Source organism: Stegostoma tigrinum, chromosome 33, assembly GCF_030684315.1.
Source record: "Stegostoma tigrinum isolate sSteTig4 chromosome 33, sSteTig4.hap1, whole genome shotgun sequence".
Lineage (NCBI taxonomy): Eukaryota > Metazoa > Chordata > Chondrichthyes > Orectolobiformes > Stegostomatidae > Stegostoma > Stegostoma tigrinum.
The window spans coordinates 21,983,884-22,005,360 of NC_081386.1; the positions used below are offsets into that span (position 1 = coordinate 21,983,884).

Genomic DNA, 21,477 nt, shown 5'->3' on the forward strand with positions numbered 1-21,477 from the left:
ATATCTCTAATTGAAATCCATCCATTAGTTTTTGAGATACATTATTTATTAACAGATGAAAACATTGCCTCCATCCACCTTCCGTGACAGAGGCAACCATGGATTGCAAAATATAGGAAGACTAATCACTTGTGTCGTGGTAATGGCATAGGTGTTTAATGTGTGTTATGTTTGTAATCCATTTTTCTTGTATGTCACAAAGTCTTCCGTGCTGGTTGTGAATGTTCCCTATTACAAAGTGTTCTCCTAATACAATGAGTGGCATTGTTAGGTGGTTATGTAGCCAGCTGTGGAGTTGGAAAAAAAAATAGAAGGCCAGCTATTTTTATCTGTGACTAGCGACGATGTGTCCCCATCAGCGCCAGGGCTAATCATTGTTACAGTCATACTGAGCTCACTATTTTCTGAAATAACAACTGTGATTTGTTCAGGGTTAAACTTGTCACAGAGTTAACATTAATATGAGTTTCAAATGGTTAATCTTATCTAATACATTACGACAATGGGTGCCATTGTTTACAGAATTCCCCACCATTCTGTCTGAACCTGAAGCACTGGATGTTTGTGACTTCTTGGAATCGCTTTAACCATGGTTCCAGTAAGTTAAGTCATGCTTACCTCTTGATGTTTGCACAGCAGAGTGTCCATCACAGATATTCGCAGATGCTGTGATATATCCCAGTGCAGAATGTAGCTTAGACATGTAATTCCCAAGTCATCACTTGTGCGAAGCATCCTCCTACATTTAGGCCTGGAAGCCCCCCCTCCCACACAACACACACCACCTTCTGATGCAGTGTGAAAGCTAGGAAAGGATTCTTCAGTATAGCACCAGTACATTTTTCCCAAAAGGTGTTTACCAAGAATCAAAATAGCAACTTCCGCATTTCACTCAGTTCTCACATAAACACATTGGGCTTGTTTTACTGTGTTTGTGCATCATTTCTAAAGAAACTAAAGCAACAATTTAGGCCACTAAAGGTGTTCACACATTGTGATAATTACATCAAATTCTGTTGACAAGGAGACGTGTCATCTCTATATTTAAACAGTTTACTAGAAGTGGGGCTAATGCTAATTTGGGCAACACTAACAAAGCCATCCAACCAGTGGGTGTGAGGCATTACTCATTAGCATTCTGGGAGCGGACTGTGCCGTCAGTGCGGGTGAGAAGGGGATTGTGGATAAACCTGCTGTTGAGGAATGGTTAGCACCAAACATTACATTGCTGTAGTGTTTCCAACACTCCTACTTCCTCTAATCAAAAAAAAGGGAGAGACAAGATTCAGAGGAGAGGAGAAGTGAAGAGAAGAGAGGAGAAGGTCAACAGTGAGAGTTCCGGCAAATAAACAAGCACGAGCTTAAATAGTTCCTGGAAACTGGTTGTTGGTGAGTTACAGGAAAGTTTTGAGAAAGTGTTATTGGAGCAGAGAGCATCAGAAGCAATAAAAATGTATTTGACATTGTAAGGATGAATTTAGTGCAAGGAGAAAGGCATGTCAGGAGACTTCCAAATTAGAGTCTGCTCATCTTCCTCGATGTGGGAACCTGGACACATTTCCAGTCCCTGGGATCTGCATGTGTGCAAGAAGTGTCTCCACCTGCAGCTCCTGGAAACCCAAGTTCCCAAGTGGGAGTGGCACCTGGGGACACTAAACAGCATTCACAAAGTGAAGAGTATCGTGAATAGCACATATCGAGCTATGGTCACACCACAAACTCAGACTCAACAGGCAGGAAGAAAATGGGTGACCACCAGAATGAGCAGGAGGGCTAAGCAGGTGGTGCAAAACTGTCCTGTGGCTATTCCCGTGCAAAATAGATCTACCTTTTTGGATACTTTTGAGGAGAATGGCTTCTCTGGGAAAACAGCAACAGCCAAATTCATGGCACCATGGTTGGCTCTGCTGCAGAGAGAGGGAGAGAATGGCATAGAAATGTTATAATTACAGGGGATTCAATCATAAGGGGAAGAGAATTCTATAGCTGTAAATGAGAGTCCAGGATGGTGTGTTGCCTCCCCAGTGCCAGGGTCCTGGATGTCTCAGAGCAGTTGCAAAACATTCTTGTTGTGTGTGTGTGTGTGTGTGTGTGTGTGGGGGGGGGGGGGGTGCATGGTGAACAGCCAGTGGCCGTGGTACATGTTAGTACTGACAACATAGGTTAAAAAAAGGAATGAGGTCGTAAAAGCAGAATATAGGGAACTAGGAAGAAAGTTGAAATGTAGGACCTCAAAAGTAGTTATCTCAGGATTACTACAACACAAGACAGGTATGTTCCTGCGAGAAGGATAGTTATGGGCAAGTTACATGAATCTTAGGTGACCAGGGATGTTATGACCTTGGTGAAAAAGAAAAAAGAAGCATATTAGGAGGATGGGAACTGATGAAACCTTTGAAGTGCATAAGAAAAATAGGTAAGAACTCAAGTAAGGAAATAGAAGGGCCAAAAGTAGTCATGAAAAGTTGTTAGCAAACAGGATTAAAGGGAATCCCAAGGCCTTTTATACGTATATAAAAAACAAGAGGGTAGCCAGGAACAGGGTTGGCCCAGTCAAGTACAAAGGAGCGAATGTATGTGTGGTGCGTAGAGGTAGGTGAGTCTTAAATGAAGACTTTGAATCAGTATTCATCAAACAGAAGGAATTGGTCAAAGATGATCTCAGGAAAGGCAGTGTTGAATTTCTCAGCCAAGTTGTCATTAAAATGGAAGTTATGCATCTTAAAAGTATTAAGGTAGATAAGTCCCTAGGTCATGATGGGATCTATCCCAGAATATCCCTGGAGGACAAATTGCTGGAGCAATGACAGCCATCTTTGTATCTACTTTGGCTTTAGGTGAGGTCCCAGAGGACTGGAGAATAGCCAATGCTGTCCTATTGTTAGTGATAAACAGCATGATTTTGTGCAGGGGAGGTCACACGTTGTTAACTTGATCGAGTTTTTTGAGAAGGTGACAAAGATGATTGATGAGGAAAAAAGCAGTTGATGTTGTTCACGTGGACTTCAATAAAGCCTTTGACAAGGTCCCTCATGGCAGATTGGTACAAAAGGTGAAGTCACATGGTATCAGAAGTGAGCTGGCAAAGTGGATACAGAACTGGCTTAATCATAGGAGACACAGCATAGCAGTGGAAGGATGCTTTTCAGAATGGAGGGCTGTGACTAATGGTGTTTCATAGGGATTAGTGCTGGGACCACTGCTGTTCATGATCTACATAAATGATTTGGAGGAAAATGTTGCTGGTCTAATTAGTAACTTCGCGGACAGCACAAAGATTGGTGGAGTTGTGGATAGTGAGGAGGATTGTCAGAGGATACAGTGGGATATAGATCAGTTGGAGGCATGGGCAGAAAAATGGCAAATGGAGTTTAATCTGGACAAATATGAAATGATGTATTTTGGAAGATCAAATACAGGCAGAAATTATACAGTGAATGGCTGAACCCTTAGGAGTATTGATATGCAGAGGGATCTGGGTGTGCAGTTCCACAGATCACTGAAGGTGGCAGCGCAGGTAGATGTAGTAAAAAATGCCTGTGGTATGCTTGCCTTCATTAGAAAGGGCATTGAGTATAAAGATAGACAAGTTATGTTGTAGCTTTATAGAACTTTCGTCAGGCCACACTTGGAATATTGCACACAGTTCTGGTCACAACACTACCAGAAGGTTGTGGATGCTTTGAAGAGAGTCCAGAAAAGGTTTACCAGGATGTTACCTGGTATGCGGGATTTTAGCTATGAAGAAAGGCTGGATAGACTGGAGAGAGAGAGATAATGGGAACTGCAGATGCTGGAGAAGCCGAGATAACAAAGTGTGGAGCTGGATGAGCACAGCAGGCCAAGCAGCATCTTAGAAGCACAAAAGCTGACATTTCGGACCGAGATCCTTCATCAGAAAAGGGTTTACTGATGAAGGGTCTAGGCCCGAAACGTCAGCTTTTGTGCTCCTATGATGCCGGGTGGTCTGCTGTGTTCATCCAGCTCCACACTTTGTTATCCTGGATAGACCGGGTTCGTTTTCACTGAATGCAGGAGGTTGAGGGGCGACCCAATAGAAGTTTATAAGATTGTGAATGGCATGGACAGAGTGAAAAGTATGAGGCTTTTTCCCATGTTGGAGGGCTCAGTTACTAGGGGACACGGGTTCAAGGTGTGAGGGGCTAAGTTTAAAAGAGATGTGCTAGGCACATTTTTCGCACAAACGGTGGTGAGTTCCTGGAACACGCTGCCAGAGGAGGTGGTGGAAGCGGGCATAATAGCAGCTTTCAAGAAGCACCTAGAAGAATATATGAATAAGAAGGGAATAGAGACATATGGATCCTGTAAGTAAAGACAGTTATAGTATGGAGGGGCAAAATGAATCAGCACAGGCTTGGAGGGCCAAAGGGCCTGTTCCTGTATTGTATTGTTCTTTGTTCTTCGTTCAATAATAAATAGAATGAAGTCATGAAGACCCTGGACTGCTGACAGTAACCATCACTGAGCCACTCACTTGAAAAGGTATTGGGAGAAAGACATAAACAATAAAAACAATTGGCTCTGATAAATAGAGATAACAAAGTGTGGGGCTGGATGAACACAGCAGGCCAAGCAGCATCTTAGGAGCACAACAGCTGACATTTCGGGCCTAGACCCTTCATCAGAAAAGGGGGATGGGGAGAGGGTTCTGAAAATAATTCTTTTTGTGTGAAACTGCTGAGCAACTGGATATTTCTTGCTCTATGGCACACCCATCAATTTTGGTTCCAGATTGTGCACTTGATCACAATAGTTCAAGTAATGCCAGTCACTGTTTATGCACAATTTGATGTAACACATCATCATGTAACATAATCAATTTGCTGTAACATAACTAGTGTAGTAAGCATTTAAAGCAGTTAAAGCTTGTTAGTTGCTTGCAAACTGTGAAAAGATCTTTATTGCAGGTGCAGTGATTTGTTGATACAACTAAAACTTTTACATTTTCAGTTCTCTAATGTTTTTTACTCACTCATGACACATGGGCCTCACTGACTGGACCAATATTTATTGCGCTGTCCTTAGCTGCCCTTGCAGAGGTGATGATGAACAGCCTTCTTGAACCATTGCTGTCCATGGGCTGTCAATTAACTCATAATGCTGTTAGGAAGGAATTCCAGGTTTTTGACCTAGCAATAGTAATATATTTCCAAATCAGGATGTGAGTGGCTTGGAGGGGAACTTGCAGATGGTGGCGTTTCGACATGATATATTTCTTGAACATACATATGAGCATAATGAAATAGGATGAGAAATGTACCATTCAGCCCATCGATCCTACTCTACCATTCAATAAAATCATGGCTGATCTGTTTGTGTTCTGAATTTGACATCTGCCCCAGTACATCTTGATTCTCCTGCCTACCAGGAATCTAATTCTCTCAATCTTAAACGTATAGTGGCCCCATCTCCGTGGCTTTCTAAGGCAGAGTTCCAAACCCTTAGAGAAAAACAAGTTATTCTCTTCTTGGTTGTGAAAGGGTGATCCCTAACTTGAAAACAGTGCCCCCTATTTCTGGATAATGAAACGTGAGGCTGGATGAACACAGCAGGCCCAGCAGCATCTCAGGAGCATAAAAGCTGACGTTTCGGGCCTAGACCCTTCATCAGAGAGGGGGATGGGGTGAGGGTTCTGGAATAAATAGGGAGAGAGGGGGAGGCGGACCGAAGATGGAGAGAAAAGAAGATAGGTGGAGAGAAGAGTATAGGTGGGGAGGTAGGGAGGGGATAGGTCAGTCCAGGGAAGACGGACAGGTCAAGGAGGTGGGATGAGGTTAGTAGGTAGGAGATGGAGGTGCGGCTTGGGGTGGGAGGAAGGGATGGGTGAGAGGAAGAACAGGTTAGGAAGGCAGAGACAGGTTGGACTGGTTTTGGGATGCAGTGGGTGGAGGGGAAGAGCTGGGCTGGTTGTGTGGTGCAGTGGGGGGAGGGGACGAACTGGGCTGGTTTTGGGATGCGGTGAGGGAAGGGGAGATTTTGAAGCTGGTGAAGTCCACATTGATACCATTGGGCTGCAGGGTTCCCAAGCGGAATATGAGTTGCTGTTCCTGCAACCTTCGGGTGGCATCATTGTGGCACTGCAGGAGGCCCATGATGGACAATGGGAGGGGGAGTGGAAATGGTTTGCGACTGGGAGGTGCAGTTGTTTATTGCGAACCGAGCGGAGGTGTTCTGCAAAGCGGTCCCCAAGCCTCCGCTTGGTTTCCCCAATGTAGAGGAAGCCACACCGGGTACAGTGGATGCAGTATACCACATTGGCAGATGTGCAGGTGAACCTCTGCTTAATGTGGAAAGTCATCTTGGGGCCTGGGATTGGGGTAAGGGAGGAGGTGTGGGGGCAAGTGTAGCATTTCCTGCAGTTGCAGGGGAAGGTGCCGGGTGTGGTGTGGTGGGGTTGGAGGGCAGTGTGGAGCGAACAAGGGAGTCACGGAGAGAGTGGTCTCTCCAGAAAGCAGACAAGGTTGGGGATGGAAAAATGTCTTGGGTGGTGGGGTCGGATTGTAGATGGCAGAAGTGTCGGAGGATGATGCGTTGTGTCCGGAGGTTGGTGGGATGGTGTTGCAAGCTGGTTGCCTGAGATGGAGACTGAGAGATCCAGGAAGGTGAGGGATGTGCTGGAGATGGCCCAGGTGAACTGAAGTTTGGGGTGGAAGGTGTTTGTGAAGTGGATGAACTGTTCGAGCTCCTCTGGGGAGCAAGAGGCGGCGCCGATACAGTCATCAATGTAACGGAGGAAGAGGTGGGGTTTGGGGCCTGTGTAGGTGCGGAAGAGGGGCTGTTCCACGTAACCTACAAAGAGGCAGGCATAGCTGGGGCCCATGCGGGTGCCCATGGCCACCCCCTTAGTCTGTAGGAAGTGGGAGGAATCGAAAGAGAAGTTGTTGAGGGTGAGGACGAGTTCGGCTAGGCGGATGAGGGTGTCAGTGGAGGGGGACTGGTCGGGCCTGCGGGACAGGAAGAAGCGGAGGGCCTTGAGGCCATCTGCATGCAGAATGCAGGTGTATAGGGACTGGACGTCCATGGTGAAAATGAGGTGTTGGGGGCCAGGGAATTGGAAGTCCTGGAGGAGGTGGAGGGCGTGGGTGGTGTCACGGACGTAGGTAGGGAGTTCCTGGACCAAAGGGGAGAAAATGGAGTCCAGATAGGTGGAGATGAGTTTGGTGGGGCAGGAGCAGGCTAAGACGATGGGTCGACCAGGGCAGGCAGGTTTGTGGATTTTGGGAAGGAGATAGAAACGGGCCGTGCGGGGTTGAGGAACAATGAGGTTGGAGGCTGTGGGTGGGAGGTCCCCTGAGGTGATGAGGTCATGAATGGTGTTTGAGATGATGGTTTGGTGCTCGGGTGTGGGGTCATGATCGAGGGGGCGGTAGGAGGTGGTGTCGGAGAGTTGGCGTCTGGCCTCGCTATTTCTGGACTCACATACAAAAGAGAAATATCCCTTCCATATCCACCTTATCAAGACTATTCACAATCACATACACTTCATTCATACGACATCTCTCTCTTTTAAACTGTAGTGGAAACAAGCCCAATTTGTCTAACTTACAATTGTAAGAAAACCCTGTATTTACAGGTCTTAATCTAGTAAATCTTCTCTGAACTCCTTCCAGTGAATTTACATCTTTCCACACATAAGGAATCCAGAACTGCAGGCACTAATCAAGATGTGATCTCACCAATGCCTGATAGAACAGAAGTAGAACATCCTTAACTTTATATTTAGTTTCTCTCTTAATAAAAGGTAGCATTCCATTACCCCCTTGATTAGACGTTGTAACTGAATTCCAATGTTTTTTGATTTGTGCACTTGAATACCTAGCCCTCTCTGTACCTTGAAATTCTGCAGAAATTTGTGTTTAAGTAATAGCCTGTTTTTTCATTCTTCCTACAAAATGAACATTTTCACATTTTCCCACATTGTACTCTGTTGGCCAGATTTTTTTCCCATTTGCTCAATCTATGTAAATCAGTCTGGAATCTCATGTATCCTTCAAAGCAATACCTACCTTGCTGTTATCTGAAAATTTACCAACCATGCCTTTGCTTCCCTCTTCTAAGCTTTTAATGTAACTTTTAAAATGTTGAGACCACAGCACAGCAGGACTCCATTTGTCACATTCTACCCAACAGCCGGCCTATCTTCTATCCATGCTAATATGCTACCCCCATACAATGAGCTTTTATTTTCCATAATTAGCTTCGAAGAGGCAACTTGTGAAATGCCTTTGGAAATCCAAATATGTTATGTCTGTAGGCTTCCCTGTATTCAAAGTGCATGCCACTCCTTCAAACAACTCCAATAAATTGATCACACATGATTTCCCTTTGATGACACCATGCTGAATCTTTCGGAGTACCGTCAGTTGAGCTAACTGCACAGCTATAATCTCTTTATTGATCAACTCTAACACCTTCCCCATGACAGATGTCAAGATAGGTGGACAACAGTTCCCTGTTCAGTGCCTCCTTCCTTTCATGAATACAGGAGTTACATTTGCTACTTTCCATGCCAATGAAACCTTTGCTGAATCTTGGGGAGCTTTGAAAATTAATACCAATGCATTTACCTCCTCATTAACAAACTCTTTTTTGAAGATCCTAGGATGAAGTCTATCTAGACTTGGAAACTTGTCAGCCCAAATGTCCATGCTTTGTATCACTTCCTGATTATACTTTCACTAACTTCTGTCTCCCTTCCAGCTCCTGATTTATAACTATCACTGGGATGTTTTGTGTCCTCTATAATGAATACAAAAATATAATATTTGTTCATTTCATCCATCATTTTGTTATTATCCATTACAACTCTCCATTCTCACTCTCCAAAGGATTCACACTCACTCTGCTTACTCTTCTCCTTTACAAACAGGAATTCCTCCTACCTGTTCTTATATTCCAAACCACTGTTACCGTCAGCTTCACAATGCTAAATTTTGCAGATTGATTGAGATTCTGCAGTTCTGGTGCTTTTTGACTGTGATTGAATTCCAGCCTTCAGGAAGAGGGAGTGTCCTCTATTATCCTGTTTCCTTTTTAACGGGTTAGCAGCATTTAGTGTTAGAGAGAGTGTTAGCCACAACACAGGGCTAACTAGAGAATAATTGTTCGACTGTGATCTTCACCGCTCACTAACACTCAAACCCAGGCTGGTTCACAAGAGAATTCAGTCCCACTAGTCCACTTCTTTAGAGATGAAATTGACTTCTTAACCCTTTGTTTTGTACATTTATAAAGCATAATACAGAAATGTCTGCAAGATGTGACTTTCTGCTGAGAGGAGAAAGATTGTGAACTCCTTTCTTGTAGCTTTGTTTTAAGACCCTCTCTGTTGGAAGCTCCTTGAGCAATTTACCTTTGCAGGTCATTTTATTGGCTTCATGCAAGACTTCAGCAGACAGTTGCTGAATTTAAATCTCTGATTCTTCTGTAGCAGTTCTCCTTTTACAAAAACACATTTTGGAATTAATAGTTTAAAAACTTGTAAATACTTTGCAGCTCTGATCCATCATCATAACATTATCATCCTGTCATACTCTGATTTCTTCTTCCCAGTTAATCTTCCGTTTTGTTCCTGCACTATCAATTTTAAAGAAAAATCACCACTTTTTTTTAGAAGGAAAAAATACAGTCATACAGCACTTCATCTCAGATTATTTTAAATTGAATGATTTTGAAATAATATTTCATACATGATTAAAGCTGTATTTCAAATGTAGTGGTCATATATGTGGACAGTGTTGCTTTATGAAACAACTAGTGTTTTTTTTAAATAAGGTAGGATTGATTAGTGAGTATCCCCTTCTGCCAGTTATAATCCATACCCGGAATTTCTATCCATCCCAAATCCCTAAAGCACTTCCGCTGCAGTTGGCAGAAACCTGATGTTAGCAATCACCTTCCTGTGCAGTGCTGCCACATTGCTGCTTTTTTTTCTCTCTCTGCTGTACACAAAACCTGTCAATTTTATAGAGAGCATTTCACTCGAGATGTGACTTTGTTAATGGGGATGTCCTATTGCTGCTGGAAACTTCTGTTCCCTTTCACTCAGTGGCAAGATGAAGTAAAAGACAGCAATGAGAAACATTCCGCACCAAGTGGCTTCTGAAGACAGAAACAGAAAAATGGAAGAGGAAGGGCAGGAACAAATGCAATAGCAAGTAACAATGCTAGGGGTGCGTTTGGAGGAGCGGGGAAAGAGAAAGATAAATAATGAAGAAGGCCACTTGCCAGCACCTTCTCAAGGGCAGTTAGGGACTGGTAATAAATGCTGGGCATGTCAGTGAGATGGCATTCCCTGAAATGAATAAATAAAAAAGACCGAAGAATGACCAGCAACAGTCAACATAGATTTGACAAAAAACAGACTCAAGAAAAATTGAAAACAAGAACCTAGGAGATAAGACAAAGCAGCATATTTGTGTTACTTTTATCTTTACAGTAAAGGGCGTGGATTTGGTTTGATTTCAAAACAAAGCAGTAAGCGAGCATGTTTGTACTGCCTATTGTCATCTATGTAAAGGTGTTGAAGGGAAAGTTAGGTGTCCAGCTCAAACAGTTACAAAAGGTGCTGCTCAGCAGCTGCCATTGTCAGTGTGGTTTTCAATGATGAGAAACAACTTGTCAGCTATTTTCAATCATTGAAATATAAATGTTGGTCAGCAAGCTTTCAGAACTGATCTGGAGTTACAACCCCTCTTTCTAAGATGGGGCTTTTGCAATACAACAAATGCTTATATTGTCCGATGTAAAATCACCTGACTTCTGGCAGGTAATTTGCAAGAAATCTTTCTGCTTCTTGTTAGAGGTTGCCACTCAGATCCTGTAATGATTGAGGAATATCGTTTGCATTTGTGGCAGTAGGGTAATGAACTGAGGTGGAAGGAAAAGTGTAAGAGTGCAGTGGAAATGGTGATTCCACTGCATATAACCTGATTAAATTTGTAGTATGAGCAAATGCAGCGCAGGATTAAAGCTCTGACAGCTGCTTGATGAATAACAGGTTGTCGCTTTTAGCTGTGTCAAAGGGTTTTGGTGCAAGGTGATTGTGCTAGGTATGCAGCTAACATCATTGTGATCCAGCACTGCATCTCTGAACTAATACCTTCAAAGTACTGATGGTCATGACTTTAGCTTAGTGCAGTCCCAGAGGGTTGGTGAGAGTGGCCCAAAATATTACGGTTATTAGATAAAAGTTAGAGTGACTCTGCATTAATCTCTAAGTATCACATAAGTGTACTGGTTACATGTCAAATCGGCTGTTGACTACAATTTTACGTTAAATATCATTATCAAACTGATCCATACAATATACAAATTCCTAGCTTTCACTTTGTAATACCTCTTGCTTTATTAACTTGTGTTTAAATTTCCTGTCAGCAGTTTCACCATAGAACCTTTATACTCGTTATTTGTAAGACGCTGCATTTATATATATCATATTTTTCAGAGCTCCTCATCTCCAAAGTGTAACTTTAAGAAGTGTGGTCACTGTTACATTAGCAGATGTGCTAGCTAATGTGCATGCAGCAAGATTAATCTGTTTTCAGTTTTCACTCGTGTGGATTAAAGGTGATTTTCTTACTCTTAATGTTATAGGAGTTTTTGTATCCACTTGAAGAGGCAGGTTGGATCTTGATTGAACATAATTACACAGAAATTACATAGTGGCAGCAGATCTTTTGGCCCAAACAGTCTGGATCAGTATTCACTGTTCGCACGAACAGATGTCCTACCCCCATGTGCCCTCTCTTCCTCTGTATTCTTTTACCACCTTTCTGTTAACCATTTATTTAACCTATTATTTAATCAATCAGTGATTCTGGAGTGTCTCGACTTGCTGGAGAAAGAAAAAAATTCTAAACTCTGTCCTAAATCTTTTAAACTCAATCATACATATGTGCATGTTTATCCTCTTAACACAGGAAATGAATTGTTTCTACACATTCTGTCCCATCCTTCATAATTTTAAACATATCTGTCAATTCACCCCCAACCTCCTTTCTTTTGAAAATTGTGACCTTTTTAAAATACTTTTTAACTTCATTGCAGGCAGAAACTTGACAAATGTATATTGAACCTTCTGCGTTACTTCAAAATCATGCCTACAGTAATTGTGATACAGCATCTGTTACTGTTCTTGTCAAGTTTACATATAGCTTCACCATTATACCTCAACATCTATATTTCTTGTCATAAAATTCAGTGTTTCATTTGTTTTTTTTCATCACCGTATCCTCTTGAAGGTGTTACTTTGTGCATTATGGAAGAGAAGATGAAGTTGGGGTCATTGTAGGTTTAACTTCACAGCTCACAGCCTTACCCATTTCACAATAATATTTTTTTAACCAAAATGGATCACCTCGTCTCGTGGTATTGAATTGACTGCCATTTCTTTGTTCATCTTAATATTTTATCAGTGTGTCATTTTTGGTCTCCTCAAAGTTATTTACCGTATGACACATTTTAATATCGTCATTGATGGTGAAGAAAAACAGCTGTGATCCTCAGCACTGCATTGAGGTGTCAGCTAAGATTATGGACTCACCCCCCAGTTTTAACCCATGACCTTCTGAATCAGAGATGAGAGCTCTATCAACTGACCCCAACTGATCTACAAAGCAGTCTACTACTCTGAATCTGTGTACCATCATATCATATAATTTATGGCATTTAAGAAAAAAGATATTAAATAAAACCTACAATTCTTAGAATCACTGTTCTAGTGTGAATGTTATTAGTAACCTATTCTTATTTTAAGCTGTCTGGGCTCAGAATATGAATTAACTCCAGAGAGGCCAGTATCCAGTCACTCTTTATTTACACCTGGAGAGTTCTTGACACTATTCCAGCTTCCTCAGGATGAACTCTCAAGAGTGAACAGAACTTCTGATGCTCCTGTTTATATCTGTCAGCCAGGGCTCCCTGATTGGACCAGGTTAACAGCCCCAGTCAGGGAACTCATATTCTATGAGGTCTACTTGGCTGATCTCATTACAATCATTATGGAATACATGGAGGCAGCACTGAAAGAGCACCCAAAATCCCAAAATTGCCTGTGAAAATTCACTCAGAGAAAGGTCAGCCCCTACAATTAGAATGAGAGGATATGATGAGGAACTCCTTCTCTAATCACAACTGGTTCTCTCTTGTGCTTACTATTAACTTACCTAGTATTACTACTGTTTCCTGGTAAACCTCAGTAACATATGCTGGACAAAAGTAATCTGTAATTTGCCAGATGTATAGGAAGAAGCAAACTGTGATTGGAGGAGCAGTGAAAAGAGGAAGTTGATATTGGTAGTAAGGGAATCATCTGGAGAGCAGGGAGTAAGGGGGTTGAGGTGCACGGGTGGGGGTGGATAGATCTAAGAGCCACCCTCTGGTTTGCATAGGTAGGGAGGGGGAGCAGCCTTTTTGTCTGCACAGGGATTGGAGAGTTGCCTTTTTGCCAAAGTAGTGACCTGTCCATACATCTGCGGGAGATTTCAATGGAGAAAGAGGGAGTCTTCAAAGGGGATGGGGGCAGACACTGGAGGCTGCAAGCCAGTGAGGGGGAGACAGTGGAGGTCATATGGCAATAGAGGGAAATGCAGAGTCTGAAAGGGACGGTTACAAAAATAGGAACACTGCAAAGGTGGGGAGGGGAGAGAAAGCCAGGCGCTAGGATGTGAAGGAAAAGGAATGCAGTTAAGAAAAGAGAACAGTTTCAAATCTGTCAGCATTAAAACACAGCTGACTAAGAGTTAGGAAAACTTTAAATTACTGAGTTATTGAATTATTTGCAAATGACTGCTTTCTCTAGTGGTATATATTCAGAAGGTAGATGAGGAAGACTGTACTGGTGACATTGTGATGACCACTATGTCAATTGTAAATTTAAATCTGACCTTGAGGTCTGAGATGCAGGAGGAAAGGTAGTAATCACCTATTTAAAATACTACAGCTTTTTGCATATGCATGGAAACATATTAGCTGTTACCTCATCTGTCTGCCTAAGGCATGTTTAAGAAGACATTTTTGCGTACAAAGTATTTGTCAATTATTTTGGAAAAAGAAAACTTTTGTTAAAACTTCTGCCTGTTGGCTTGTCTTCATGTAAGTTCTGTGGAATCTGGAAATTATTGCTTTTCTTTTGTGTTGTGGCTTCATTTTTAATGGGTTGATAATTACTGAGGAAATTGATGAATTCTTCTAATGCTGTTTTGTGTGAGTATAAACCAGAGCACATCAACATAAATATGTATACGTAAACTCACCTAATAAAGGCGTCAATGGGAATAAAAAAAAAGTAGCTCCTGAAAATTAGAAATTAGCCTTCAATAGGTCTTTAAAAACAAAATCTTGTGTCCTAGTGCTTTACCCAACTTTAGCTATTTAGTTCTGCATTGTAATATCATGCTCAGTTGAGCTGGAGCTTACACTGAGCAAACTGAAACTGGGTGATGGATTGTACATTACTTGCATAGTTTGATTACTCAAGATGCAAGTTCCCATGTTTCCCAGAAGTGACAGTGCTTCCCAAGTGTCATGCTAATGGTTTTAACACCTGACATTAGGATACAGACCAATTTCAAACCAGCGCGTTTAATCCCAGTATCACTGAAAAACATTGAAAAGCATTGACCACTGAGGTTGCTTGTCATTGAGACCCTTTAGCTAGTCCACTTCACATTGGCATCTATGTCGTTCTTTCCACATTTACACTATAATCCCACAAGACTGACTCACACCATCATAACTACCCCTCTATTTGTTTGTGAAATAATTCCATAGAAGCCGGATTCCCAAAACCAACTCACCCTTTATTTACATGTGGAAAGTCCTTGGTATGGATGCAGCTTCCTCAGACCCAGCTGTCAGAGTGAATAGAACATCCAACACAGAGATAGTAAGAACTGCCGATGCTGGAATCAGAGATAACACAGTGTGGAGCCAGAGGAACACAGCAGGCCAAGCACATCAGAGGAGCCAGAAGGTTGACATTATGGGTGTTCATATCTGTCAGCCAGGGTTCCCTGATTGGACCATGCAAACACCCCTAACCAAGGAACTGATATTCTATAAGGTCCACCTGGCTGACCTCATTACAATCTGTAAAAACAAAGCACAAGAAATTGGGAATTAGACCACTTGTGAGTATGTTGTTGTTTATACCAAAAACATCTCTTTGACATGGCCCAGAAGATAAATCCAAGACAGTGTATTTTTCTACAGATTTCAAATGACGTTAAATAGGTGTGTAGTGCTCAGAACAAATTATTCTTATGAAATTTCTGTCTGTGGCTGCTCACATCTTTATGTTAACTAAGATAGTACAATCACTAAAATTAAACCGTACATTTCTTCTATAACAGAGTGTAGAACTGGAGGAACACAGCAGGCCAGGCAGCAGTGGAGGAACAGGAAAGTTGATGTTTCGGGTTGGGATCCTTCTTCAGAAATGAGGGAGAGGGAAGGGAACTCGGAAGTTACTAGAGAGCGGAGGGGCGGGGCTGGGGAAGGTGGGATGGCGATAGGTGAGTGCAGATAGGGAGTGGTGTAGATTGGTCAGCGAAGTGGAAGGAGTGCTCCTCCAGCTCCACACTGTGTTATCTCTTGATGCCAGCATCCGCAGTTCTTACTATCTCTGATTTCTTCTATAATAGTTGTTTCTAGCTGATTGTGTTTGACCTGGAAAGTTCAGAAAGAGTGACCTTGCCAAATACAGCACTCTCAGGATTAGAACTCCCACACTTGAGCACATAATATGGGCTGACCTTGAGTGCTGGAGTGTCTGATATGCTGTCTTTTTTAAGTGAGATACTAAACAGGCCACACAAAGCTATTCAGGTGTGCATAAAATATCTCATGCTTCTGTTTTGAAAGACAGCAGAGATTTCACCTGGTCGATATTGATCCCTCAAGCAACACATGCCAAACAAGACTAATTGGTTATTTATCTCTGTTTGCAGTGTTATATAGAATATATGTGTTGCCTATAAAACAACACTAGCTATGCTTTGTTACAAAGATGCTTCATATTTACTACTTCATTTGGATTTAAGTTTCGAAGAACTATGGGAAGACGGGTTTATTTCAAGCTTTGTGGAAATATCTGGAGTGGATTATTTAAAAGAGGTAATTGATTGTTTACTCTGGAGATTGGAGATTTTTTTTAACAGGGCTTCCTATAAAAACCACATGACCAGAAAACTCAGAGATAGTAAGAATTGCCGATGCTGGAGTCTGAGATAACACAGTGTGGAGCTGGAGGAACACAGCAGGCCAGGCAGCATCAGAGGAGCAGGAAAGTTGACGTTTCAGGTTGGGACCCTGCTTCAGGGTCTGTGTCTGAGTTGAGAGGTGGTTCTTCAGGGCCTGAAGAAGGGTCCCAACATCCACTTTCCTGCTCCTCTGATGCTGCCTGATTGGAAAACTGCTTTCTTTGCTGTAGATCCCAGCTGGGGTTATTTGAACAGCAACTGGCTTGCAGGGGTTCTGCTTTGTATCTGATCTTCAGTTTGGGACAAGAAAGCCATGAGGAGGGGCTACCCAACTGATCACTCCTATCACTAAAAGAACCCTCTTAACTGAGATCAGGGTGGAAACATTGAAGGAACGTTTCACCATTGTACTCTCTGAGCAAGCTCAGTGTGTGATCAGTAACTTGACCAGTTGTGGCAAAACATCAGAGCTACAGACTCCAGAACATTCTACACTTTACCCCTTGCCCTTAAGAATAAGCCAGAGACCGAAATGTTTTTGCTTCAGAAAGCTAATCCCTGTAGACAAATCCATTTTGTTTTTCTGAAGTATGTGTGTGTTTGTTTTAGAATGTTTAGAGGTATGGGCAGTTCTGTTTTGTGTTACTAACAGTGTACTTTCATTGAGCATGTTTTGTTTTGATAATAAACCAACATCTGTGCTTATAAAAAAAATTTGTTGATACACTTTTATTAAAATTTTCAAAGCTAAATTGCATAAGCTAATTGATTGACCAGATTGGTGACTGGAAAGGTTTTTTTAATGTTATGTTGTGAACTGTGGTGTAGTGGAACCAGAAATTATATACACTGTTCCAGCCTGGCTTTGCTGGAATTTAAAGCTAAGTGCTTGAAGATATCTTGAGATTGTCAAAGACTGTATTAAAGTTTATTCTTTTTTCTTTACTAAAATGGCATGCAATCTTTTCCACTTCATTGCAAAAACGACATGGTAAATGTTCTGCTGATGTGCCTCTGGTTGAGGACTTTACACTCTGGGAGTACGTGTTGGGAGTAAAAGGAAGTATTCCGTGAATCGATTGAAAAATTCACTGGACTGTGCAATGCCCATGCTGTCCAACACAACAACATTTCGAATGCTGTGTTCATCCAGCCTCACATTTTATTAACATTTCGAATGTGCTCGTCACATGAGGTACTGTATATTGGGAGCTCAATTCTAGAAGATATTCTCTTATCATTTCCTTTAAGGGGTGACCCACAGTCCACCTAAGGGATTTCAGAAAATGTTGAAGAACCAGCCAATAACAACTGGTTTACTAGTGCACACAGAGTATGTGAATCTACCAAGAAATCATCTCTTTTAGTCATCAAAGACCCATGCTGAGTGGTGTGAGTGACTGTGGTCAGAGCAACAATGGATGACCTTGTTGCTGAATTTCTAGTTAAGCCAGGTCTAACTTGCATTTCTGAGCACGTACCCTGAGTGAGATTTTGACACGAATGTTGCCAATCCCATGTTTAGCTTGATAGGAATTGTAATTGTTTGTACTGATCGTACTTCTCGTCAGAAAGAGGAATTACAAGGTTCTTTCCTGTTGTCATTTTCACGTGTGCAAAGGTAACACAAACACTCTTCCCATAAGATCCTCCATCTGGCACCAGAACCGATATCCTCGAGCTGCAGTTCCTCCACCTTCACCAATGTAAAATCTAGAAGATCCATCTTTTGCCAACACTCATAACCTGTACGTGTGACCCTTCCAGATATTACCAGTTGGGTTGGCTGTTCCTGGGAGTCATAGAGATATCTTTCATTTGGAGAATAAGCTATTCATTTATACACTGTCCAAATCTTTTATGAATTTACATTTGTTGCTGGCTGCCTCTATTAACATTTAGTTATCAGTACTTACACAGCTCAAAAAACAACTCTGGAATACACACCTCAGCAAATTAACTTCCTAAGGAACAGTTGTACCGACCGGCATCAGAACAAAATAGCTGTTTTTTGGTCTGCTACAATAAAACGCTAGCACTCCATGGAAATAACACACAGCGGGGGCAATTGTGAAGACCAGAATCCAGTTTCACTGGCTCTGTTACTTTTAGCCACCTTGGAACCAGATGCTTCATTCTCCTATTGTACTGGAAAGTAAATCAGATTCACACTGAATGCAACTGAGATAAGAATGAGATCTCACCACTTCCTCCTTCTTGGCGGTCTGACAATTGCAAAGCAAAGAGACAGATTTCTTATGCTTTACCATCGTTATGAATATTTTGTGCTTAAATAGATTGTTGTCTATTGTGACTAGCTGTTGGTAATGCCTAGAATTTTCTGGAGCAGAGTATCCCTTTGTGCTGCATTGTTCTACGTGTCTTTCTGCCAAATAATTGCTCTGGAAGTGTGACCTGATAATGGTGCAGTGAGAACAGTGGGACATCTGGGACTGCAATAGGTGACAGGACCAACAGTGTATTTTCTTAGCAAATACGATTGAGAATTTGAGAATGAAACTGAGGAACAAGAGAGAAGGAGGGTACTTTAAAGTCAAATTAGGTTTGAGAAAGAGAGAAAAACTGACAGGGAAAGTAACAAAAAATTGTTTTGAACTTTAAAAAAATCTAACAGCAATGTAATCCCTGCAGAAATGAGACACGCCAATTTAAATTGTTCCCTTTTTAGGCAGGAGAGATTTGATTGATTTGTATCGCAGAAACATTAAATGTCCTCATTAAAAAAGATACTCAAACTATTATGCACCAGCTCTTAACTTTCTGCAGCAATTTTAATCACACCACAGTACAGCAATTTCTTGGTACATGTTGTGAGATCAAGCAGCCATTCTCACAAGGCTACCGTCCTCATGAGGCTAATGACAGAGCAGAACACTCCAGCTAGCAATTTCTGATCATTCAAGGCCATGGGCCAGCTCTTTCTTACAAGGTGTTGCTAGGCTATTTAAACATTTATAACAGTGATGTATTTTCGATGCGTCAGACAGACAGACACTCACTCATCACTGATCATGCCAACATGGAGCTTAATGGCACAAGGTACAGCTACTGATCAGCCGCAAATTAAACATTGCTGCATATTCCCAAACTTGACACAGCACTGTTCAGGCAGCAATAACTTGCAAATTATGTCGTACTTTTCATGTTGTTAAACCACGACACTACGTAGAAGCATTATTAAACAAAATATTGCCACATCACGAGATTACAGGATATGACTAAAAGTTTAGTTGATATTAAGGAGCATCTTAAGGAGGAGGGAATTTTTATGAAGAAATTCCAAAGGTTTAGCCCCATCAGCTAAAGGCATAGTGCCCAAGTGTGGAGAGAGGGAAATTAGGAATGTGAGAGACCATCAAAAGTTTGTCCTTTCTCTCCCAAGATGATTTTTTTTTACTTTAATTCCAAACATCAGAAACAGTGAGAGACAGTGATTGGAAATTTGAAGGCTCATTTCCATTGGTCCGGGAGGTGAGAAATCTGGCAAAGCGGCAACCTTTTGATGGATAGATAAGGCCAACGGATGACCTTCCCACTTAAGGAGCCCAGTTGAGCCCACTGAAGGACTTAGTCCACATGTCAGCAGACAGGGTAGGTGAGGATACACCGTTGTTTGGGGAGACCACCAAGAAAACCTTTCAGCAGAATCTGGTAGGAAAGGGACAGGGTTTTCTTCTTTGGAGACTCCATGGCACTTTGACTGTCCCCGGCACTTGGAGTGGTTATCTAAATTTTTGGTGGGTGGGGTGCAGGGATATTGATACACAGTCATCCTCCAGGTGCAGTCTAAGCGATGGCCACTGCTGGCAGGGGTGCTGTAGAGCTGCAGGACCTCTAGTTGAGTCAGCAGCACTTGGAGGCGTGGACCAACTTCCTTTATGGATTGAGAGCCCCGAGGCAGCCATTTATTTGACAGCCGCCAGCAACATTTGGCCCTGAGTCCTCCGACTTCCAGGACAACAGACTGCTGCACTTTGACTTACAACTATTTCACATTCATACAGTACTCCTTACTTTGATGTAGCGTTGGCGTAAATATAACCTGGTTTTAATTTAACAATGTACATTTTACTGTGTTAACACCAAATGATTTTGTTTTACAGGCTATGTTAATAAATCTTGAAATATTCAAAAACTAATAAAGTCAGTTGAAATGTAAGATTTGTAAACCATTAGGAATAACAATGAGCATTACAGTGGGAAATCAATGTTAAATTAGCCAAAGTGACATCTTTATGCCTTAAAACATTATTCATTTGGTACCTTAGTGCTGCTTTGTACAATGTTACAGATTGCTCAAAAACACTCCATCCATTGAAAAATTGAGCTTGAGTTTGCTTAGCAGGACAGAAAGGTTAGAGTCTTATTATTATAAATAGTTAGAAAACATTCAGTGCATCAATTTTCTGCTTTATTTGCCACATCTGCATCTACAGTTATAAAAGAGAATTACATATTGGTATTAATAATTTTGAAAGGTAATACTGTATTGTAAAACCACTTAATTTTGATTCCCCTAGCTTCTTCAAAGCTTTGCCAACAAGAGCTACAGTGAAGGTAAGCACAGTTCTTAATGAAACAATTGAACAATCTCCTTTATAAAGTTTGTTACATTCCCAAACAAGGCACCCTCTAAGTTACAAAGACAAGTTCTGCTGTACTGCTTAAATGTGAACTGCCTATGTACTATTGAGAAATGAATTTCTTAGTTTGTCAGGGTTTTCCTCAAAAGTACATGCAGACTAGACATTACTCAGTTCTTAAAAGAAACAGAAGTTTTAGCGCCAGATTTCCAACCTGATTAATCATTTTATTGAACTAAAAGCTTTATTGTCTATATAGTCAGATCTGACCACAGTGTGCCTTTCTTTTTGAAGCAGATCACTAATTGCTGACTGGCCCTAAAGGCTTTAGCGGGTGCTTTAAAAGTCTGTTGAAGAATCTTTTGTTAATTATATTGTACAGTATGAAAGCACTCCACAGTGTACAGTGAACTGTCGTTATATGACGATATGGGATTTGCTACATGCTGTGGTATATTATTAGAAACAATCAATTCTCACAATTGTACAACCTCTTAATGTCATACAAACCCACTTGATAGCTGAGTGCAGTGTTAGGTCAGCTGTACAGCACCCACTAATGTACTATAGTGAGTGTACTGAAATGTGGTTCTGAGGTTTAAGGGAACTGGGACAAACATGATTAAGCTTAACAATGCCGTAACAGTGTT

General features: G+C 41.6%; 1 protein-coding gene across 8 annotated transcripts in view; it reads left to right on the plus strand.

Annotated features, from left to right (window-relative positions):
- Positions 1 to 21,477, plus strand: part of sema6dl (sema domain, transmembrane domain (TM), and cytoplasmic domain, (semaphorin) 6D, like) — a 319,189-nt gene that overhangs the window by 181,924 nt on the left and 115,788 nt on the right. For 6 of the 8 annotated variants that reach the window (XM_048562581.2, XM_048562587.2, XM_048562578.1 and 3 more), the window contains one exon: positions 20,765 to 20,801. The exons of the other annotated variants lie outside the window; for them this stretch is intronic. Coding sequence is in view for 5 of the 6 variants with exons in the window: in XM_048562587.2 (XP_048418544.1) it covers positions 20,765 to 20,801 (37 nt within the window). In the remaining variant the exon portion in view is untranslated. The remainder of the gene's footprint in view (positions 1 to 20,764; positions 20,802 to 21,477) is intronic. 8 annotated transcript variants of the gene reach the window in all.